At 32.4% G+C, this 24,305-nt stretch overlaps 3 protein-coding genes across 3 annotated transcripts in view; 1 reads left to right on the top strand and 2 right to left on the bottom strand.

Annotated features, from left to right (window-relative positions):
- Positions 1 to 6,969, bottom strand: part of HELRODRAFT_193491 (hypothetical protein) — a gene marked incomplete at both ends in the record, with an annotated part of 7,249 nt that extends 280 nt beyond the window's left edge. The window contains 6 exons of the mRNA XM_009027886.1: positions 159 to 220; positions 1,403 to 1,509; positions 2,427 to 2,564; positions 5,647 to 5,756; positions 6,049 to 6,145; positions 6,904 to 6,969. Coding sequence (XP_009026134.1) covers positions 159 to 220; positions 1,403 to 1,509; positions 2,427 to 2,564; positions 5,647 to 5,756; positions 6,049 to 6,145; positions 6,904 to 6,969 — 580 coding nt within the window. The remainder of the gene's footprint in view (positions 1 to 158; positions 221 to 1,402; positions 1,510 to 2,426; positions 2,565 to 5,646; positions 5,757 to 6,048; positions 6,146 to 6,903) is intronic.
- An 8,664-nt stretch (positions 6,970 to 15,633) lies between these two features.
- HELRODRAFT_179031 (hypothetical protein) lies at positions 15,634 to 16,403 on the top strand (the record flags this gene model as incomplete). Its single annotated transcript, XM_009027885.1, has 2 exons — positions 15,634 to 15,749; positions 16,022 to 16,403. 2 exons carry the CDS (start codon positions 15,634 to 15,636, stop codon positions 16,401 to 16,403), a joined length of 498 nt encoding a protein of 165 aa, XP_009026133.1.
- A 311-nt stretch (positions 16,404 to 16,714) lies between these two features.
- On the bottom strand, positions 16,715 to 19,221 carry HELRODRAFT_179030 (hypothetical protein; the record flags this gene model as incomplete). The annotated part of the gene is made up of 4 exons (XM_009027884.1): positions 16,715 to 16,909; positions 18,295 to 18,393; positions 18,878 to 18,987; positions 19,212 to 19,221. The coding sequence occupies 4 exons, from the start codon at positions 19,219 to 19,221 to the stop codon at positions 16,715 to 16,717; spliced, it is 414 nt and encodes a 137-aa protein (XP_009026132.1).
- Positions 19,222 to 24,305: the final 5,084 nt, after the last annotated feature.

The following is a 24,305-nucleotide window of genomic DNA, read 5'->3' as shown; positions in this document are numbered from 1 at the left end:
TCTATTTTCAAGGCTGCAAATGAATGAAAGTTGGTGCAATCAGCTGATGACGAATATTGACACCACGTCAACCGTCATTTTACTTATAAATGATAGTTACCAAGAAACCAAATTCGTTATGATACGTAAGAAATAAACTGTGAATATGTTGAACTGACCTGTGCTCTTTGCAATCATGAGCACTACGCCAGTACACACTGTGTGTGTTCGACCACTCAACCTAGGATGTTGCATGATGGTGATGTTAGATCGTATTATTAAAGTTATTCATTGTTGTTAACGCCATTATTAAGATACCGTAATAATAATACTATTATTAAATAAAAATGTAAATGTTAAATAAATAATCATATAGTATAGTGACCACAGGCAGACATATATAATTTGTGTGTGTGTATATGTGAGTGTGTGAGTGTGTGTGTGTGTGTGTGTGTGTGTGTGTGTGTGTGTGTGGTCGTGCTCTCATTTAAAATGGATGTATGTATTATTTCGTATGGATGTATGTATTATTTCGTATGGATGTATGTATTATTTCGTATTATTTTCACATCATGAAAATAATGTGAAAAATTTTTTTTCGTAATTTTAATTGCAAATTAAAGCAATAACTTAGTATTTATATAGCACTTATGCATTTATTAAAAAAGTAAACTGCACAACTACTCCTAAAATGTAACTTGATGCTTCTTATAACCTTTGCCTGGCTGGCACCAGATAACTGTCATGCATAATTAAGTTTGGTGTGATATTTCTTCTACATTGTCTGTTCACTGCAGTTGTGTGTTGTGTCGGGTTTTAATGCACATTTAAAAAATGACTGGTGTGTGATACGCTGAGTTTTTCTTAGTGGTTGTATGCATAATTTTGATTTACAGATTCTGATAAACTTGAAAATATTTTCAAGTTTGCTTGTTGTTAGAAATATATTTATCGCTTTATATGGAAAATGAATTGAAACTTTTCCAAAATATAAAATTGTTTGGCTGAGTAGCATTGTTAAAATTGTTTTTGATTTGATCGAAAGGATTGAAAAGTTGAATTAATAAATACAGAATGATGGACATCAAATAGGTTCTAGCAATAAATGCTGAAAATAATTTATTAGCATCATTTTATAGTTGAATCACTCGAATCATTTATGAAGTCAATACTAGCTCAAAACTTTTTTTAAAATACACCTAAATCTCGAAGGGTGTAAATTAATATCAGCATTTATAAGGGGTTGAGGTGTATTTATTCCAGGATATTACCACCATCCTTATTATAACTATTGTTTAAACTTGCTTAAAAATGATAAATTCCATTTTGTTATTGCACATAATAATGGTGCTAGTACAACTAAAAAGAATATTCACTGAAATAATTTCTGAAGTAAAGATTTAATGATACGACGAACACTTACATGGACAGAATGCGCACTGCATCTTCTACACTAGTAGGCTTCTCGATGATCTGGTTCCCCATGTACACAACCGTATCTGCTCCGATTATCAGGTCGGGCAGATGCTCCTTCAGTTCAAGTTGTTTAAAAACCAAAATAATGAAATAAGCCAAAAAAATAACTAAAGATATTAAAAAGTATAATATCATGGCGTGTTATTATATAATATTGAGACCAGGTGCCTGGCACCAATCCAAGAGGTCACCCAAAGAAGTCCTGGACGCAGACCATACAGGAGGACTTGAAGGCACTTGGTCCAAGGAGACAAACGCAATGAATACATCGGCTTGAAGACAGAAGCTGATAAATGGAATAAAAAAGTTCGACCCATAATGGATGGAGACTATAAGCGAGGATTGATTGATTGAATATCATGGCATGTTGCTACACTAAGCCATCACATGCAAATTAATTTTGTAAATTTTATTGATTTTAATTTTTTCCAATTTCACACTTTGTTGCCTTAGTGAATGTCTGATTCTCAAAGATTTTGTTTTAATAACATTTCAGTTGAAAATAAATTTAATATAAGAAAGGGTACAGAATAGAGTTGATAGCTTCCAACACAACACAACAACAACACACGTTTAGACGACATTTTCCCCGAGATCGGGGGTTGCCGTTTGGCTACCTATGATGAAACCATTGCCACTTCTGTCATCATAAGTAATTTATTTGGCTAATTTTTACGCAGGACGCCCTTCCTTACGCAACCACAGTTATAAGCGGTGGGCCTTCCAATAGCTTCCAACACATGCAATTTAAATTTTAAATGAAAGATTTTAAACCTCAAACACGCTAATAGCAAGCTAAAATGAAAAGGTGAGAGAAAGAAAGAAGGAATTATGAGGAAAGTTATGATTTACGAGGTGATTTATAGAAGCAAGAGTTAGGTGCAGAGAATGGCTATGTATGTTCTTTTTAAATCAATTATTAAGTTTTATGGTATTATTGTATAATTAAAAATATAATTTATTGACCTCACCTTGTTTTTAAAGATATTCACGACAACATCTTGAGTCTTGTGCAGAGCTGTACATTTAGCATATTCATTAGGTGAGGAGAAATTGGATTTATCCAAATTCTCTTCGAAATCTGATTTCTTCACAGTGAAGTTCAAATTCTAATAAGTTGTGCATTATAGAAAGCAATAATTAAAAATTTATTTGTTCAACTAACTAAACCTTTTAAATTAAATTTAAAACAATACTCACCAGCTAACTCAACAACAACAACAACAACACACGTTTAGACGACATTTTCCCCGAGATCGGGGGTTGCCGTTTGGCTACCTATGATGAAACCGAAATACCCCTCGACGCCATCCACATCTGTCACTCGCCTCAGTATCACGCAACCCCGCTTTCACCCTGTCCTTCTCCACCTGCTCTCTCCATCCCAATCGCGGACGACCCCTTCCTACCACTCCTTCAACCTCGAACTCCAACGCTCGCCTAATCCCGACCCTTTCATCCCTTCTCAACACATGTCCATACCACCGCAATCTCGATCTCCTTATCAATGTCACAAGTCCTCATTCAGTCCCATCATTGACATCAGCTCTGTACTACTCCTCCTATCCTTCACTTTAACCCCACACATCATCCTCACCATAGCTCTTTCAGCCCTCTGCAGTACACTTTCCTCCTCTCTCCTCAACACCCAAGTTTCACCACCATATACCATCGCTGCTCTCACACATGCTTTATATACCCTCCCTTTCATCTTCACTGACCATTTCTTTCAGTGAAATACCGAGTTAGCCTTCACTCTCCTGTCACATACCCCACAGGGGTCTATTTTACTTATCACTCGCTCCCCACCTTCCCCACTCACCATTACCTTCGTCTTACCAATATTAACTTTTAACCCTTTCTTTTCAATAACACTTTTCCATCTGTCAAATTTTAACTGCAATTCTTCCATGCTATCAGCCATCAAGACTAAATCATCTGCATACAAAATCTCAAATAACAACCCCTCCATTGTTTCCACACATAACATCCATCACAATTGCAAACAGAAACGGTGATAACACTGATCCTTGATGCACTCCTACCTTAACACTAAAAGCGTCCGACATCCCCCTTCCATCCCTCACTTTGTCTTTGCCCCTTCATACAGTTGCATCACAGCTTTAACAAGTCTCTCATTCACTCCTTTCTTCCTCAACGCCCATTCAATGACCTTCCTCGGTACTCGATCAAAAGCCTTTTCTAGATCCACAAAACACATGTACAATCTTCGTTTCTTCTTTCTATAATTTTCCATTCACCAGCTAACTCACCATCAAATATATTAATTCCCATTAAAACTTTATCACTCACAGATCTAGCTTTTATTCATCGATCACCTCACATATTTAGCTTTTATTTATCGATCACCTCACTTACTCACTAAGTCATCATTTAGTCTATTAATATCAATAAGTCATCAAACATATTAACACTCATTAAAACTTTTTCACTCACAGGTCTAGCCTCTATTTATCGATCATCTCACTAACTCATCATCTAGTCTATCAATTTGCCGTTACTTCAATTTATATTCCATCATCAATTACTTTTCTTTTATTTTTCTTATTATTATTATTTATTTTATTCTAACATATTTTATTTTTCATGTTTTATCATTTTTCTTCCTCACTTTTTGTATTTATTTTCTAACTTATTTGTTTAATTTTGTTCTACTGTCTAGCATGTTGTTACAGTTTCTGCGTCTGTCAGATCCTGATTTTTAAAGAATAAAAAAAACACTATATTTTAAATTATTATTTATTTTTAATTTAATAACAATAAATATTAAATATAAACTTTATTTTTTATTGGTTTTTATTTAATTTAATAATATTAATTAGGATTAGAACATTATATTAGTTACATTTACATTCGACTACATTACATTACATACACAACACACATTACGATTACATTACAATACACGGTACTAGTAGACAGTAGAGTAGATTTATTTATGATTATTATTACTACTTGCCAAAACATTCTTTAAAATTTCTTTACGTCTTGGCGATGAACTTGCCAACAAAATAGATTTAGAAAACAATACGTCTTGAACCGGTTGCAACATGATTAAGAAATTAGTTAAGATCGGCAGACGATCTGATGAAATGACGGCTATTTATTATCGCCAACTACTGATTTGTTTACATTCATAGATATATATATAAAGTGCATAGATGCAAAAGGGGAGGTCCGTCAATGATAACAGCTTATCCTATACCTATCCCATAACAAAAATAGTAATTACACTGAAATATCATGCAAATAATTAAAAGTGATTAAATTAAACAAAATCTTTGAAAAATGAATAAAAATTATCAATGAACTACTACTATAAATATAAAAAATGTAAAATTTGATAATTCTTCAGATGACGAATATTAATTGCGAGTGTTTACATAACGACGCAAATACTTTCTAGCCAACGTAAAATTTAATTTCTTGGCTTAAATCCACGTTCTAAAATAGGTGGCCGATAATAAGCGCAAACAAAAAAGTGCACAGTAAAAAACGAACAGACGTATTTTGCTCACAGGAATTAAGTGCATACCGAAATAATGGGATATAATGTCGAAAAAATATTGTTTTAGGACCTCAAATTTTTTTACTTGTTTTTTCATTAAATCAAAAAACATTATAATTTTATTAAAATTTTTATAGATTTTGTTTGGAATATGTAAATCTGGTTTGCTTTATTTTACTATTAATTAATTTTTGGCAAATTCTATAGATATTAAATGGAAGAAATATTATTTGTATAGTTCGATATTTTATGTTTTGATTTCACAATGTTAAAAAGTATTTTAAATGGATGAAATCTTTATTAAATATGTAAACAAATGAATTACAATACATTAATGAAAAACAATAAAACAAATAATAAATAACTGAATGGAAAATTCACTAACTAACTAACCGTAAGGAAAATGTATTAAATGGGTTCCACGAAAAAATACATGCAAAAATATTTCTATTTAGATGAGCAAGACCATCTTGTGCTGCTTCCGTATAGAAAAATACTACATGGCATAATTGTATATACGCACAGCAAGCCTTTCTTTTTGAATAGATTTATCTGCATCCAAATCCCATCCAAATCCCTTCTCATATAAGTGAACATCTTCACGTTTCATAACTACACATCAATTATGACTATAGCTTGTGTTTAATGCTTTTGCCAAATACTTTAGTTTTTGCTTTTCCAATGTTCAGGGCTAGACCATATCTCTTTAATCTTTCATTCTGTGTTTTTACTGTCTTTTCCAGTTGTTCTTCATCGAGGATGTCCATAAAATCTGCAAAACGCAAGTTGTGTACAGAGACTTCGTTTTCATCTGTTTTGATTTTGTTTAATGCTCTTTCTATGAGTGATAAAAATAGTTGGTGATATTGGGTCACCTTTTCTTGTATCTATGCTAGTTTTAAACCCCATTCCAATCTCGATACATACTCTAACTTTTGATAACAATAAACAAAAAATAGATCTTTAATTTAGTTTTTTAGTGCAATATATAATTTTGTTTAATTTCATTTGTTTCATTTAATTCCTTTTTGAATGTCATCTCTTAGGATTGGATAATGCTGTACGTACAGGCTGCTTATCGTTAATATGCCTCACGCGTACCTGCACGCATTGACCATGGAGAATGTCGCTGCCCAAAACGAAGAACGTTTCTAAGCTGAACTGAAAAAAATTTCGACAAAAAAATTTTAGAAAAAACTTTTGAAACAATTTTCAAAGCTGTTCAGACAAAAGCTTCAGATCCTTTAGACCACAAGAGCCTATGTTGTTCCCACCTTGTGCTGCTTCCGTATAGTAAAATACTGCATGGCATAATTGTATGTACGCACAGCTAGCATCAGGAGTACTTATAGGTACAGTATCTACGAAAATCGTCGTTTGTTGAAAATATTCATAAATAGCATGCAAAAAATTATATTTCGAGTCAAAGCTTATTCAATTTTATAGCAGATCTACATTTTTATATTATAATAATAGGACATATTTATTTAGCAATTAAGTCTAATGTGCATTTCATTGACTTCTGTCCTATTTTTCAGTTTCAAAATTGTAAGATATTCTCAGTTTCTTTGAAATGAAACTAAGAATAACTTGATAAGTTAGAAAAAATGAATTCAGTTGATGTTAGTGACTCAGACTGATTAAGGTCCAGGTTGAAAACCTTCAAAGTAGACAAAATATTACTTTTCAAGGTTGCTGACGTAAATAAAAATAATTTAGCACCAATCTTTTCTACAAAGCAACTCAAAAATTATTTAATCTTCACAGATTAATATTTTATTTCAAATTATTTTACGCTGTTTCATTTTATTTTTCTTCTTCCAGTATAAACTTTTATTCCGTTGTATTTAATTAACTTAAGTGCAGATTTTAAATAGTTTTATTACTTATTGAACTGGTTTAACCCCAACCTTACAAACCTGTTTATTTATCAAGTTTATCATCGTAACAAAGTTTACGCCCGCCCAAAACTGCAACATGCGCATGCCGAGTGCATTTAAAAAGTCGAAGTTATACCAAAGATGATAGGTGTAAGGTGTAAGTAAGAGCACGAAAAATTTATTCAGTCACTCAGCCCTCTTATTTGTTTTTATTTATATGTTTAAATTAAATTTTAAAAATTTCGTGCTGAATAGGGTTGTGCACAGATGTCCTGTGCACTTTATTTTATTAAGTGAACTTGAAATTTTAACATGCAAATGCCGATAGCGTTGATGTTAATGTTAATGCTGATGATGATGATAGCGATGATGGTGACGATGATTGTGATGAGGATGGTGACGATGAGATGATGACAGAAGCTGATTGGATGTGCACGCAGTGGGAGGAGCTTGCTTTCTTTCAATGTTGTGTTCTTCAACCGTCCGATAACTTTATATACATATATACTTATATATTCTACATCACATTCAAATTTTTCAATCCAACTGATTTGACTACAGTAAAACATTAAATTATTTTTGCGAAAATAAAGTTAACTTTTTCAAATTTCACCAAACTTAAGAATTGCTTTGGAAGTGAATGCATCAAGTACACGGCATTGGTTGCTTTTTTCGCTTGAACACGCCCACTTCTTGTGACATCTTGCTGTCACTTTCATTCGTTCATCTACGATTCGCCTCCTATTTCGTCTTTCATTGCTTGTGTGTCTGATTTTTAGTTGATGGAATATGCTCACATTTTGAAAAGTGTAAACCAGCAGAACTTAAAACTGTGTGAAGAACAAAATTACCTTTAGGAAGAAGTTGCTGTTTATGTTAAAAAATTTTAGCAAAATAAAAAATCAATACTGCAGATCTGCTTAAACTGTTCGCAATGCAGCAGCAGGCACTGAGGGCCGATCCTGGCAGGGGTCAAAATGGGGCGCCGAATACGGCGGCCGAATTTAAAAGGCGGTCAAATGATCATTCATCGGTGGAAATAAAATCTTCGAATGCACAACACTCTTTACAAATTTTGACGTGATTTATATGAGATGTATTCTGCATATACTAACGTACTCTGCTCACATATTAACCCCTTGTATTGTATAATTACCAAGGCTAATTAGGTGTTTTCTCAAATTAAGCACCGTGTATCCAATATAATCTAATGCAGAGCAATTGAAAAAGTTCCCGCGATTTTACTAGCGACCAGTTGGGGGTGCACCAGCAGACAAGAAAAAAAGGAAAATATTGAAGAATCTGTGTAAATCGTAGTAATAAAGTAGACGGATTTTGAAAATCAACCTCCATGGAAGCGATAAACCACAACAAATTCCAGAACCGCCAGCGCCATCAACTAATAATATTATTATTTGATTTTTTATCGGTTTTATTCGGCCGCTTTAAATTTTCCGTTACCAAACTGACTATTTAAATTTTAAATAAATTGTTTTTCAATTTTTTATTAAAATTTTAAAAACGATAAAAATATAAGCAGATAATTGAAGTCTGATCAACAAAAAACTTTAGAAACAGCATTATGACTAAAAAAAAAACACAAACCCTTTCAACTATGAATAAGTAATTATGAATTACAACGATATTTTAATCAAAGTGTCCAGCTTCACGTTGGCATGGTTTTATGCGAACTGCAAGCTTCTTCATCAAAATTATTTCATACGCACAGCAGGCGGTAAGTTATTGAAAAATTTAGAAAACAAAATTATTGAAACAGGGCGGCCAATTTTGCACGTTGGCGGTCAAAGTTCTAACGTCTAAAGTGCGCGTAGATGATGTTAATCAAAGACATGAAATTTTTTTAACAATTCTCTTTTCAGCATTTCTTAGAGGTATCAACAAAAAAACACGCTGTGATGTAGGCGAGAATTTCCTTGCATTCCAACAGTCACTGCATGTTCTATCTACTTGGATTCGTTGCATGGAACTGTTGATGAAAATGCAACGGCTCACATATGGCAGCAAATGTTTACAAATAAAATCTGAATGAATTTGTAAATGGGAATGTTGCGAGTGTAAATTACGAAACAGTGGAAGTTCTTAGTAACAATTGAGGATAAGTATAAAAAGAAGTTTTTATATTACTAATTAAGTGAAAGAAAACGAAGAACTGAAGCAAAGAAAACACACAACAAAGTTTTTAAGACCTCTTCTTCCGGAGAATGATTGTTTGTTTGTTTTGTGTCGTGGTCGGTGGAGCACGGAACCTCAAAAATTGCTGGGAATTGGAGAGAACTGATGCACGATATTCACTGAGATTCACAATTTTGTTGATGAAGTTGGAAATTTATGAGATAAGAGGGATATCTCTAGAATGGTTTGCGAGCCACTTGTCGGCAAGACTTCAATATGTGGGTATCAAGGGTTTTAACTTCACGCTAAGACAAGTGGGCAGTGGTGTACCGCAGGGCGGTACACCACTGCCCACTTCAGGCCCTAAGTTGTTTAATCTTTTCATTAATGATATTTTCAATGCCGTTGATCAATCTACTCTCACCATATATGCAGATGATACGACTGTGATAACATCTCCACACAAGATATCTCATCTAGAGGTAGATACTATAACAATATTGGTCTGCACAATATCAATAACTGGAAGGTTTTAAATAAAATTAGTCTAAATATTACAAAACTAAAAAGAAAAATATTTTAAATTTTACTTTAAGAATTGGTGATAAATTTAATTGAAAGAGTGGATGAATTTAAACTGTTTGGAATAGTAAATGACTTTTAAAAAACATATTGATTTAATTTTAATAAAAATAGATAGAAACTTAAGTATAATTAACAGAATCAAAAATCAATTGAAAGATAATGTTTAATTGTATTTTTATTATGCTTTCATCTATTCGCATTTATTCTATGGAAATCTTGCTTGGAGAAATACTTTTAAAACTTACCTGCAAAAAATATACGTGCATTGTAAAAAAAATGCTTAAAATTATTTCTTATAGATAAAAAATAAATATCGACACTTTTAATAAATTAAGAATTTTACCTATATACGAATTAAATTATTTTAAATCGTGTTGCTTTGTCGCTAAAATTATGTCAATAAAAAGACAAATACATGCAGGAATCTTTTGCTAAACAATCTCAGGATGATAAGTTGGTACACACGATGCCGTCTACAGAATGTCTTCTAAAGAATAAATTAATTAAAAATACAATATCAGACAGAAATATTTGTTTTTATGGAATCTTAAAATGGGACAGTCTGACGTTGTTTCATATTCGATCATGCCTCACCTGGTATATGCCGTATAAAGACAAATTAAAAACTTGTTCTCTTCTGTTTAACACAAGGCAGGTTTACTGATGCATTGCATCTGAATGTGTCGGTATTTTGGCTCAGTACGTTGTGCATGCGTGTCTTTCGTTACTGCCTGCAACTTTTAACTTGCACTGTCTAAAATAATTGAGTTTGTTTTAAAAATAATTTGATTATTCGCCCTATTATGTTGGTTTTTATTCGCATGTTTGGTCTGTTTTTTATGATAATGTATATGATGTGTTTTTTATGTGTGTTGACGGATTGAAATATGCGTGTATGCTTAAAGGCCTAAGTGTGATGTGGATTGTACAAACTCATTTGTTTGATAGATTGTTTGTTTGGTTTTAATGTTTTGTGCTCTTTTTGTTGTTCATATTTTATTTGAAAAACTTTTGACTTACATATGACTTGACTTGACTTACATATCCTTTTATATTTAATGTGTTTATTTTTTCGTTATAACTTTCAACTTCATTAATCTCTTTTAATATTATAATGATTTCTTTCTGGGTGGGTGAATAAATTTTGAACATTTTGTCGGGACCGATTTAATTAAGACGATTGTATTCTTTCTCGGTTTCCTTTAGGTTCTCTCCCTTTTGGTTGTGTTGTGCAAATAAATTATTTTTACTTTTACACTAGCAAGCAGCAACCTGCTTCATGTTGTTATTATACGTCGTTCTTAATGAATATTTTATTATTTGCTTCATTATATTATTATATAGGACTGAATTCTGCATTAAAAATAAAAAAAATTATTGCGCATTGTTTTGTAATATGAATAACACACACACACACACACACACACTACTATTGTGTGTGTGTATGGTGTGTGTGTGTGTGTGCGTGTTTGTGTGCGTGTGTAACACCTGATGAAGAAGAATGCCTGAAGTTACTGCGTTGCATAGGGCTTCCGAGAATAATCAATAACGAAAATGAGGTTTACATATCTTACTGCCAGTTCGAATGTATAGTTGTTTGTATGTATGTTTGCATGTATCATACACCACTATATTAAAATCCCAACGTTAAATATATTTTATAACATAACATAACATAAACAGAGAATAGAGAGGCGCGAACTGACGTCCCTATGCCTCCAGCAAATATTTATTATATATACATGTGTGTGTATTTGTATATGCGTGAGTGTGTATGTGTGTGTGTATTTGTGTCATAACTTCTGACCCCATGTATATATATATATATATATATATATATACATACGTATGTTATATATTTATGTTATATATATATATATATATATGTTGTTGTTGTTATTGTTGCTGTTGCTGTTGTTGTTATTGTTGTTGTTATTATTAATACATGAGTAGATAAAAAAAATGGTTGACAATAATTTTGTTTTTATAGCTGTTTGTTTTCAGTCAAATGTGCGTCACGTGGTGTTGGTAGTGATGGCGATGATGATGGTAATAGTAGTAGTAGTAATAAAATTAATAATAATAATAATAATAACATAATAATAATAATAGTAACAATAATAATAATGATAACATAATAATATTTTTTCGATCAAATTTCAAATACAAGAAAATTGACCTTCCATGTTTTTCCACTTTCGAGATTTTGGCTATCAAATTTTTTATTAATGGTATAGATTGGGTGTTAGTATCTCTATATAGACCAGGTTCACAGCAGGTAAAGACGATATTTTTCCAGGAATTGGTTTTCATGATGGAGCATGCTTCAATTTTGATATTTTGTTAGCTGGTGATTTTAATATACACGTTGAAAGAACTGATGATGCTCACACCATTAGTTTGCTAGAGGTATTTGATATGTTTCAAATGGTAAATAATGTTAATGGGTCGACGCATGATTTGGGGGGAACTCTTGATTTAATTGTAAGCTCACTAGGATTTCCGGTTCAGGTTTGCAAGATTTTTCCAAACGGTGTATTTTCGGACCATGGTTTGATTCATGCGACTATGCCAGTGGTGAAAGCTGATCCTGTGAGAACGAAAAAATTAATCAGATCATGGAAAGTAATTGATGAGAAAAAGTTTGTCAAATTAATTACAGAATCCCCTTTGTCAAAGCCATGTGCAAGCAATGATGTAGAAAGAGAATTCAACTTATTTAATAGCGAGCTTAAGACCCTTGTTGATCAAGTTGCTCCTTTACATGAAGTTAGTTTTAGAGTTGATGTATCGGAACCATGGTTTGATGAGGAGTGTCTAGCAATCAAACGGCGTTGCCGAAAGTTGGAAAGAAGATATAGATCAAATCATGATTTGATATATAAAAATGAATGGCGTAATATTCTAAAAGCAAAAAAGAACTTTTTACTTAAAAACGTAAACAGTATTGGAACAAATTAATAAATGATAATAACAACTCTAAAAATCTGTGGAAAATATTCAACAAGATCGCGTGTAAAGATAATAAACGTGATTTGACATCGGACCAATTTTTGATTTTTTTTCAACAGAAAATTAATACGATTAAAGCAACAATTGGAGATTTAACGAAGCAGGCATTTGGAGTTAGTAGAATTAATGCAAATAATTTGTTCACATGTTTTGCTGAAGTTTCAGAGTCCGAAATTAAAACACTTTTACTTAAATCACCAACGAAAACATGCATGTTAGATATTATTCCGACGCATGTCTTGAAGAAATATGTTAATTTGTTCCTTACGTTCGTTACAAGTTTCATCAATGCAAGTTTAAAACTTGGTATCTTTCCATCATATTGTAAACATGCCGTTGTGACTCCTCTATTAAAAAATACTAAAGACAATAAAGAAGATTTAAAAAATTATCGTCCGATATCAAATTTGTGTTTCCTTTCAAAGATTGTTGAACGTGTGGTAGCTAAGCAACTTTTAACGTATTTAGAACTGCACAATCTGATGCCAATCAATCAATCTGGCTATAGGCGTCATCATAGCACAGAAACTGCGTTGCTAAAGATTTTGTCTGACCTCTATGCCTCCATTGATCGCCAGAATGTATCGCTTTTAACCATTTTGGATATGAGTGCTGCATTTGATTGCGTGGATCACAAAATTTTATTGGATAGACTAAGTAATGATTTTGGAATAACTGGAGTAACAATTGAATAGTTTAAATCATATTTGGTCGGACGAACGCAGGTTGTTCGATTTGGTGATGTTTCATCCAAAGATGGTTCAATTTCATATGGAGTTCCGCAGGGTTCAGTATTGGGATCGATCCTGTTTATACTGTATACTTCGGAAGTTATGAAAATTATTGAATATTATGATTTTAAGTGTTATGCATATGCCGATGATATCCAGGTTACGTTGACGAATAAACCAGAATCATTCAAGCAGGAGGTTCTAAGACTGGCAATGTGCTTATCTGAGGTTGATACCTGGATGTCAAACAATGGATTAAAATTGAATCAATGCAAATCTAAGTTTATGCCGGTGGCAACTCGGCAGCAGTTAGCGAAAATTAACATCAGTTCGGTAAATGTCGGTGGCCAAGAGATAGAATTCAGTGAAAGCGTAACAAATTTGGGCTTTGTCTTGGATTCAAATCTATCGATGAAACATCACTTGAAAATGCTCTCTTCGTCATGTACATACCAGTTGCACAGATTATATCGCATTCGAAGCTATTTAGATAGATCAGCCACACAGACAATGATTCATGCTTTCTTTCACTCGCGGCTTGACTATTGTAATAGTTTGTTTCATGGCCTCCCAAAGAAATCAATTAAAGTACTGCAATCCATACAGAATAGAGCTGCGAAGGTTATCGTTGGAGGATTGAAGTTCGATCATGTGAGTCAGACTCTTCATTGGCTGAATGTGGAAAAACGGATAATTTTTAAAATGTGTATTTTGATGTATAGAGCCATGAATGGAATCTTGCCCAGATATTTGTTGGAAATAATCAAGAAAAAATCAGGGACCATAGATGGCATTCGCTTGAGAAGTGATTGTTCAAATTTAATGATAGCAAACAGTGCTCACTTGTGTATTGGTGCACGAGGGATTGCTGTTGCGGGTCCTGTGTTATATAATAGTCTACCAAAGTCCCTGAAGAAGCCGGAAATGAACATGGATGCTTTCAAGAAGAATCTCAAGAATTATTTGTTTTCGATTTGATTTTTGTTTCGTTATTATGTACACGTACTCAAACAATTGTTTATTCTTTCGACTATAAAGTAGCCCTTTTGAAATTTTTTTTTTTTAATTGGCGCTTTATAAATTTTTGAAATAAATAAAAAATAAAAATAAAAAATAATTGAAATTATAACATAATAATAATAACAATAATAATAACGATAACATAATAATAATAATAATAATAATGATAACATAATAATAATTATAACATAATAATAATAATAACAATGATGATGAAGAGGATGATAAAGATGATGATGGAGAGTGTATTGATTTGCGCGAGTATGATGTTGTTTATACTGCCGTTGATCCGACATGATATGAGAGGTATCGAGCGATGTCTGTTGTCCGTCTGTGAGTTCGTGTTGCTTGCTTGTTTGTTTGTTGCTCGCGAAGATTGGTCGTTGTAGTTGTTGTGGTTGTTGTTACTTGCGAATAATTGTTGTGGTTGTTGTTACTTGCGAATAATTGTTGTGGTTGTTGTTAGTTGCGAATAATTGTTGTGATTGTTGTTACTTGCGAATAATTGTTGTGGTTATTGTTACTTGCAAATAATTGTTGTGGTTGTTGTTAATTGCAAATATTTGTTGTAGTTGTTGTTGTTATTAGCAAATATTTGTTGTTGTTGTAACTTGCAAATATTTGTTGTGGTTGTTGTTGTAGTACATCAACAACAAAAAAGGTAACACCAATGACAATAACAATATTAGTAGTAGTAACAGTAACAATATTAATAATAATAATAATTATAATAATATTAATTATTATAATTACATTACAAACTGCCTCAACAACAACAACACAAACTATATAAGCAGCAATAAAACCACAATAACAACAGATGTTTCCAAGTGTGTGCGTGTGTGCTTTTATGGGTTGTGTTTGAGTGTGTGGTGTTCCGTCATGTGACTTTACGTGTGAGTGTGTCACTGTGGGTATGTGTGCGTGTCTCTGTAGTGCATGTTTGTATGTGTGTGTATATTAGGGTGTCCCAGAAATGCACGGAAAATTTTTTTTTAATTAGTTGATGTCTCACCCTCTGAAAAGTGTCTCTTGGGTACAATAATTAAATTGGTGAAGTTACAGCTCATTTGAACAAGTTTGAGAGGTCCCCCAAGGGCTTTTAAAATTTTACTATCGAGTTAATTCAAAATCCATATCAATAATCTTAAACAATATGCACAAAATGAGTGAAATAAAGCTAGAAATGCAAACTAGTTTAATTATCTCACTGCAGACATTAATTATAGTTTAAAATATTATTAACAATTACCTGTAGAATGATAATCTTTATTAGAGAATGCAAAAAATGTATATTTTTAACCAGTCAACTTGCCATGTTACTGGTGTTGTCAACGTAGATTGGTTACTTGTCCTGCTCTCATCACTTGTCGATGGCATTACAAAACTTCTTGGAGTTCCAAGGTTAGCATCTGGATTAGGACGAGCTGCTGCTGATGCAGTTCATGAACAGATAAAATCTTGAAAGTGTGAATCAATGGTTATTGGCATGTGCTTTGACACGACAGCTTCCAATACTGGAAAACTCAATGGAGCTTGCACTCTTCTAGAAAAAACCATGGGACGTAATTTAGTATGGATGGCTTGCCGTCATCATAAGTTTGAGTGCTGCTTGCCGGTGTATATAGTGTTTGTCTTGGAACATCCACTGGACCAGAAATTTTATTCTTCAAAAGGTTTCGTGAAAAATGGACAGAAATGAATCACACTCCAGAAGCCAGATCAACCCCTTTGATAATTGTTTCAGATGCAATTAAAGCATTCATCAAATGTCAACTTGAGGTCAGACATTCTCGAGATGACTATTTTGAGTTTCTACTTCTTGCTGCACAAATAGCTGAACTGCAGGTTAATGTAGCCATTCGCAAACCTGGTGCACGGCACAGGGCACGATGGATGGCAAAAGCCATCTACGCATTAAAAATTGAACTATTATTCACCGTAAATAAAACCATTTTTAACTTAAACAGCTTGAGAATTACAAGGTATTCAACGTTTGAATCGGTTTATCATTTGTGTTTATCTTCAGTCATGGTTTTCATGCAGGCTCACTGCTGATGCACCTGTGAATGATATTTTGTTGATACAGCGTTTGAATGACTATGACGATGCAGTTCTTGGTTTGACGATTAAAAATGATGCTGCGTCATTTTTGGTACATGAGTCCAGAATTGGCAACTCTTGTTCTTTTTTCATCTCTCCTGTATGACAAAGAAAAGACTGATCTTGTCCGCACAATACAAGCAGATCGAGGCCCACATCTGATGAAAACACTACCACAAAGTTTTGACAATTTGCGTGCGTCTAAAACATTTTTTGAAACATCTAATATTGATGCCAATTTTCTTGATGTACTTGTTGAAAACTGGTCAGATACTCCTTCTTTCTAAGTTGCAGCAGTGTTTGTAAAGAATCTGGTTTGCATCAATGACTCTGCAGAACGGGGAGTAGCGTTGGTACAACATTTCAATGAAACAATCACCAAAGACGCAGAGCAGAAACAATTTTTGCTTCAAGTAGTTGAACAGCATAGGAAAAACTTTGCAGAATATAATCGTGAACTGCTAGCAAAAATTTGAATTATTTGCATTAATTAATATTCAAGCGAACTGAAATTCAATAAAATCTTGTTTTTCAATCATTTTTGACCTAATTTTTGAAATTAAAAAATAAAAGGCATCGCAGATTTATATATTTTTTCACAATTATATATTTTGTTTCATTTGTATAAACAAATCATAAAACATTTATAATCATATCATATAACACTGTATCAAAAGTTGGTAGCGAACGATCAAACACCAAAATCGGAAACTTTCGACCCCTTGGGGGACCTCTAAACATTGTCCAAATGGGCTAAAATTTAGCAGGTAAATTACTGTTACCATACAGACATATTAAATGGGGTGAGATATCAATATTTTAAAACTTCATATTTTTGGGACACCCTAGTGTATATGTGTGTGTATGTCTCTGTAGTGTGTGTGTGGGTTAGTGTATGTGTGTGTGTGCATGCAAGTGTTTTGTTTGTATGTATGTGTATGTGTGTGCGTACGTGTGTATGTGTATATGTTTGTGTGTGTCCTATGGACATTGAACATCAACTTTGAAAAAATGAAAATTTTTATTAATTTTTTTGCTAGTGAGGATGATGATGATGGTGGTGATGACGACGACGATAATGATGGTGATGAGTAGATAATGGTAAGGGCGTTGTTTTTGGAAGTTAGGTAGCTGCTGAAGATGATGGGTTGTTGCTGTTGTTTACATTGTTGTTCAGATTGTTGTTGTTAATGTTGTTGTTTGTAATATTATTATTATAATGGTTATTATTATTATGATTATTATTATTGTTGTTATTGTTATTATTATTATAATTATTATTATTATTAGAAATATAAAAACTTAAAATTGAACTTAAATTCAGTCTACAATACCTGTTCGATAATTATTAACTCATTTGAAATATCACCTGTGGGTTTTTATAACAATTTTAATCTAACTTTGTTTAAAATTTTATGGCCGAAATCTTTTAATGAAAAACTGATTAACGCAGTAATTACCTCGTCATGTAGCATATATTGTGACAGAAACGCTACTTAACCGATTTTAAATATATTTTACTCTCAAGCACTTGTTGATCAAAGAGCATGAGAGGATCGTACATTATATTTTATATTTTATTTATTTACACTCTAATATATAATTAATAATTTTCGATGGATTTCATTTGGATTTTGTTTTTCGGTAAATAAAAGAATGTTCCCATTATTATTATTATTATTATTATTATTATTATTATTATTATTATCATCATTATTATCCTTATTATTCATTTTTTGATGTTGTTTATGTTGCTGTTGTTGTTGTTGTTGTTGTGATACATAAGTTGCAATCGATATTTATAATTCCAGCACATGCAAGCTCTCTACGTCAAACCAAATGTTACCTCACCTTGCACCTTGCTGTTGTTGATGCTGTTGATAATGTTATTGTTGTTGTTATTGTTGTTGTTGCTGTTACTTTGCTTGTTCTCTATTTTTATCGTCTGTAATAAAAGAATAATAATAATAATAACAATAATAAGGATAATGATGATGATGATAATAATGATAATTATAATTTTAACAACTTTAATAATAATAAGAATAATTATTATGATGATAATGATCATATTATTATTATTAATTATTCTACTACTACTGTTATTATCACCAGCACTGCAACTACTACTAAAAGAATGCAGCCCAAGAATACCAGTTCAAAAAGGGGCACAACATGATAAACACAAAACAAAAGTGCTGTCCATCCATCCATCCATCCATCCATCCATCCATCCATCCATCCATCCATCCATCCATTTATTTATACTATGGCTTGCTATCAAATGAAAGATTCCAATAGAAATCTTTTAAAAAATATTGTTATAACCGACCCCTTTAACTTGTAGAATACGGTTATTTCTCTTTACGTGGGTTTTCAAACATTGTTTCGGCATTACAGAGGTAGTCCTGAAATGGTCTGAGTCATACCTGTTGAGACGCAAACAACAGGTACCACACAATGACGTTATGTCGACCTTTCATGAAGTAACAGATGGTGTGCTGCAGGGATCGGTCTTGGTACCTTTTCTGTTGTATACCTAATGTATAATGTAATCAGGTTCATTCTAATGTATACCTCAAATGTGCTCAGTATAATAAATGTATTCAAACTCAAATATTACGCGTTTACAGACAATGTTCAGATTTCTGCGTCATTTCAACAGCTCGTTGATGGATTTCGCCAATGTCAACTTTCGGTTGAAGATTGGATGACCAGGCAGGCACAGACTAAAATTAAATCAATCTAAAACGCAGCTCTAACCAGTCGGCATCTGGCAGAACTAAACAAACTACAGTTCAACTCAATTAGATTCAACAGCTCTGATATTGAGCTAAGCCAGTCTGTGCATAACTATAGTGTTATATTTGATAGTTCTATGATGGTGGACCTACATGTCAAGTTTCTGACTTGTGAATGCAATCAACAACTTTGTATGATGAGGCCAATTAAAAATTCGTTGAATCATGGCACACAGAAATCACATGTACCAGAGATTTCTGTGTGCCATTATTCAACAAATTTTTAATTCTCTAACAATAAGTTTAGCGGCTTAATTTTGGATTGACTGCTATTTAGAAACTGACTTGTTAGACATAACGTAAAAGAGGCTCTTACAATAGTCGATTCGTGAAGGATTTAAATTTGATCACATAACACCAATTCTTGGTAATCTCCACCGGCTTTCAATCAACAAACTAATAATTTATAAAATCGCAACCCTCATGCTCAAAGTGTTAAAGGCTCTTGCACCATGTGTGTACATATGTAGGGAATATCATTTAAAGGTCTTTTGAAAAATCCCCATTTTATATTTTTCAAACATTTTACAAATGCTTTAAATACCTTACCCTTTAGGCCCAATGGTGTACTCATAAAACACAGCACTGAAGCCTTTTTACTGAATTATTTACACACAAACACAAATGGATTCACGGAAATTTTTTTGAAAAAACTTCTTCGCAAAAAATTCTTTGCAGAAAATTTTTCGCAGGAAAATTCTTTGCGAGAAAATTCTCCATCAGAGCAGCGAGGGTTGTCAATGTGATCAAAGGTGGAGCAAAAACAACGCATAATGCCACTCATCGGATAACTATGGATTCACAATCAGTCGCTGGTCAATTGTCTTACTTTAAGGACGCATGGATTGGACGTTCAAATTGTCGTCAGTCAAAGAAAGCCTCCCAGTTTTCGATACGAACCATGGAATTGTTATGATGCTGCATTAATGGGCGCTCCTAAAACTAATAATTCTTGCGAAGGATGGTATAGAGCTTTTGGCGAATTAATTGGAGCGAGTCACTCGACTGTTTGAAAATTTATGAATAGAATTAAAAAAGATGAGCAAGCACTAAACGAAGGTAAAATTGAATAATTGCTCGTCGGTGGAGACCGCCCAGCAACGAAAAGTGCTGTCCTGATACTGCCATAGGCATTCAAAAAAATGTGGAAAATTATGCGAATCGAGACATAATGGATTATTTACGTGGATTGGCTCATAATTTTAATTCTTGAACGGAGAAAAATTTTTTCCCTGCGAAAAATTTTTCGGACACACAAATGTTATTGTAGAGGACACAATATACATAATAAATAATAGATAGAATGTACAATTCTAGTTATTCACCACTACCAATTCCAAAAGATGAATTATGGTAGAGCCAAAGACCCTTCATTGGTCCGGGTAACAAATTATACTCGCAAAAAGACGGCGTAGCTAGGGCTCTCCATTAAGAGTATTTCTTGCAAATTTCTACGTTGGACATGTCGAAGAAATATTGAACTTCCACAACGACTAGATTCATCAAAATTAAAGTTTACAATTGTAAAAACAACTAACAATAAACTACCATTCCTTGACTGACGTACGAATAGAAAATACTCGTAATGAATTTAAAATCTCAGTTTACACCAAAGCAGCAAACAAAGTTTTTTGTCCTAATGGAAATAGCGTATGTTGTCAAACATATCTAGAAAGCACGATCTCTGCTTTTGTAAACTATAATAGGCGTCTGATTTTCTTAAAATAAAAGTTTTAATTAAATGTTCAAATTTGTGTGTGTGTGTAGTGTGTGGTGTGCGTGTGTGTGTGCGTGCATGTGTGTGTGGGTGTGCGTAAATGACAAATAAGCTACGAAACAACATTAAAATAATTGGAAATGAAATGAAATTTGTATTAATGTAATTATAATGATATTATTAATGTAATTATAATGATATTATTAATGTAATTATAATGATATTATTAATGTAATTATAATGATATTATTAATCAATCAATCAATTAGTTTATAAAGCGCTATTTCCGCGATGTTCAAAAGCGCTCCTCAATGAATTTTGAAAACAGATGGGTCTTGAGATCCGCTCTGAACTTCACAAATGATGGAGAAGTAGTCAAAGAAGTAGGTAGAGAGTTCCAGAGAAAAGGACCAGAAAAAGCAAAAGCAGATTTGGCAAAAAAAGTGTTTAACAAAAATTAAGAAAAAGCAAGAAGAAGAAGACGATCGTAAACCGGGGCGTTTAGGTTCAATTAATATATCTGATAAATACTAAGGAAATAATTTAGGTTGAGACTTATACATGAACGTGCAAATTTTAAAAATTATTCTATATTTTATAGGTAGCCAGTGCAAGAGAACAAGATATGGAGATATATGAGAAAAGAAAGGGGCACGAGCAACTAGACGAGCAGCAGAGTTAAAAGCTTTACTTAAAGGATAGAGTATAGAGTCAGGAAGACCTTAGTAGAGCGTCATTCCTAGATAAGACTAACGAAGTAACAAGAAGGAGAAGAGTAGGATCATCAAGAAAAGGCAAAAGTTTATTTACTCTACATAGACGAAAGTAAGAGCTTCTAGCAACACTATTAATCTGTGAAGAGAGAGAGACATAGTAGAATCAAAGATAAAACCTAGACTACGAAACTTATGAGAGACATCAAGAGTTTTAGAATCAGATAAGATAATAGGAGGAATAGTAATAGAGTGTTTAGATTTATTAAAACAAATTAATTCAAACTTAGAAGGATTAAGTTTAAGACACATAGAGTCAGACCAAGCGATAATTGAAGAAAGACATAGAGATAAATTATGAAGAACACTATTGAGATTAGATGGAGCAAAAGAAGTATAAATGTAAGAATCATCAGCATATAGTTGACTAGAGAAAGAAAAGTTATTAATAATACGAGGTAGTTCAGAAGTATAGAGTATAAATAGAAGAGGGCCAAGGATAGAACCCTGAGGTATACCGAAAGTAAGAGTAGAGGAGTTAGAAGTAGAATTATTGAGAACAACAGAAGAAAAACGATTACAGAGATAATTATGATATTGATATTATGATAATGATATTAATAATGTAATTATACTGATATTAATAATGTAATTATGAGGATATTATTAATGTAATTATAATGATATTCATACAGAAGCACAACACAATGAAGGAAGGGGTAGAAAATTTATTGATGTCATTGAGAGTCACGATAAAAAAAATTATTAGCTAGCATTACATTAAACCTCAATATTTCTAACAGATACCGTCTCGGAGAAAACACCATCTGTTAGCCCTACAAGCAATAGTCAATAGAAGGCTTTCACACACCACACACACACACACACACACGCACACACACACACACACAACACACACATACACACACACACACATACATACATGCACACAGCCCTACAAGTCAAACACACAAAACACACACACATACACACACACGGATTTATATGTATTTATATTATATGTCGACCAATTAATTAATTATTTAATTAATTAATCAACTAATCATCTAGTCTATCAAATCATCTAGTCTATCAATTAGTCAACCAAAATGTATGTATGTATCTATGCATGTGTGTATGTGTTTGTGTATGTGTTTGTGTATGTGTGTGTGTTTGTGTTATTTATATCAATAAGGAGTCAGTTATTGATCAATGCGTCCATCATATCACATAGCATGTCTGCCATCACTTAACAACTACTTAATGGCTTATTATTTTTTAAAATATCATTATTATTATTATTATTATTATATAATAATTATTATATTATTATTATATAAAAAGAATATTGTTTTTATTGCTGAATAAAAGATTATTATTATTGTTATTATTATTATTATCATTGTATCAACACTTTATGATCATCATTATTGTTATAAATTAATACCATTACTTATCGTTATACCGATTATAATAAATATTATTTAATATCATTATTTATAATAATTATATATATATATATATATATAAATGTATATATATTATATGTATATATATATATACATATAATATAATTATAATTATATTTACTTATTATTTTAATTATTATTAAAATTATTATTCTCGTTATATTTATTATTATTTACATTATTATAGTTGTAGTAGTGAAAATAGTTATTATCATTCTTCTTCATAAGTATAAACGTCGATTTTGTTGTTGTTGTTGTTGGTGGTGTTGTTGTGTCGTTGGGGAATGTTTGTTGCTTTTGTTATTGTTGTTGGTGGTGTTAATGTAGTAGTAGTAGTTGTTGTTGTTGTTGGTGCTAATGTAGTAGTTGTTGTTGTTGTCGTTGGTGGTGGTGTTAATCTATTTGTAGTTGTTGATAATGTACTAGTTGTTGTTGGTGTTAATGTAGTTGTTGTAGTTGTTGAGGTGGTTGTTTTGTTTTTGATGGTGGTGTCCTTGTGGTCTGCGACAAATTTTTTTTATTTTTGGCCATAATGTAATGGCTAAAATGATGATGATGAAGAAGATGATGATGAAAATGAGGACGATGAAGAAGAAGAAGAAGATGATGATGATGAAGAAGTAGATTATGATAAGAAAATCAAATAAATTATTTTTATTAAAAATAATTATTATTGACGATATGGTGGAGTCATTTTTAATTGTTTGTGATGATGGCAACACATTAACAACAAAAACAAAAACAATATCAATAATAACATTGGAAATAAAATCGTATCATTAATGATAATTTTTTCACCGTAGCGTCATCATCATCATCACCACCATCACCACCACCATCATCATCACCAACGCAAGTTCTCCATAGGCCCAAACCCACCACCACATCTGCAAAATCACGCGATCATCATCATCATTATCATCATCTTCATCATCATCTTCATCATTATCATTTTCATCATCATTAATCATCATCATCTTTTCATCATCATCATCATCATCTTCTTCATTATCATTATTATCATCATCTTCATCATCATCATCATCTTCTTCTTCATCATCATTAATCATCATCATCATCATCTTCACCATCATCATTACTATCATCATCTGCATTTTATTCTTGTTACCACAAAGTAATTAATTTTATATAATCTT

The sequence above is a fragment of the Helobdella robusta genome (genome assembly GCF_000326865.2).
Source record: "Helobdella robusta unplaced genomic scaffold HELROscaffold_51, whole genome shotgun sequence".
NCBI lineage: Eukaryota > Metazoa > Annelida > Clitellata > Rhynchobdellida > Glossiphoniidae > Helobdella > Helobdella robusta.
This window is presented reverse-complemented; position numbering and strand designations above follow the sequence as displayed.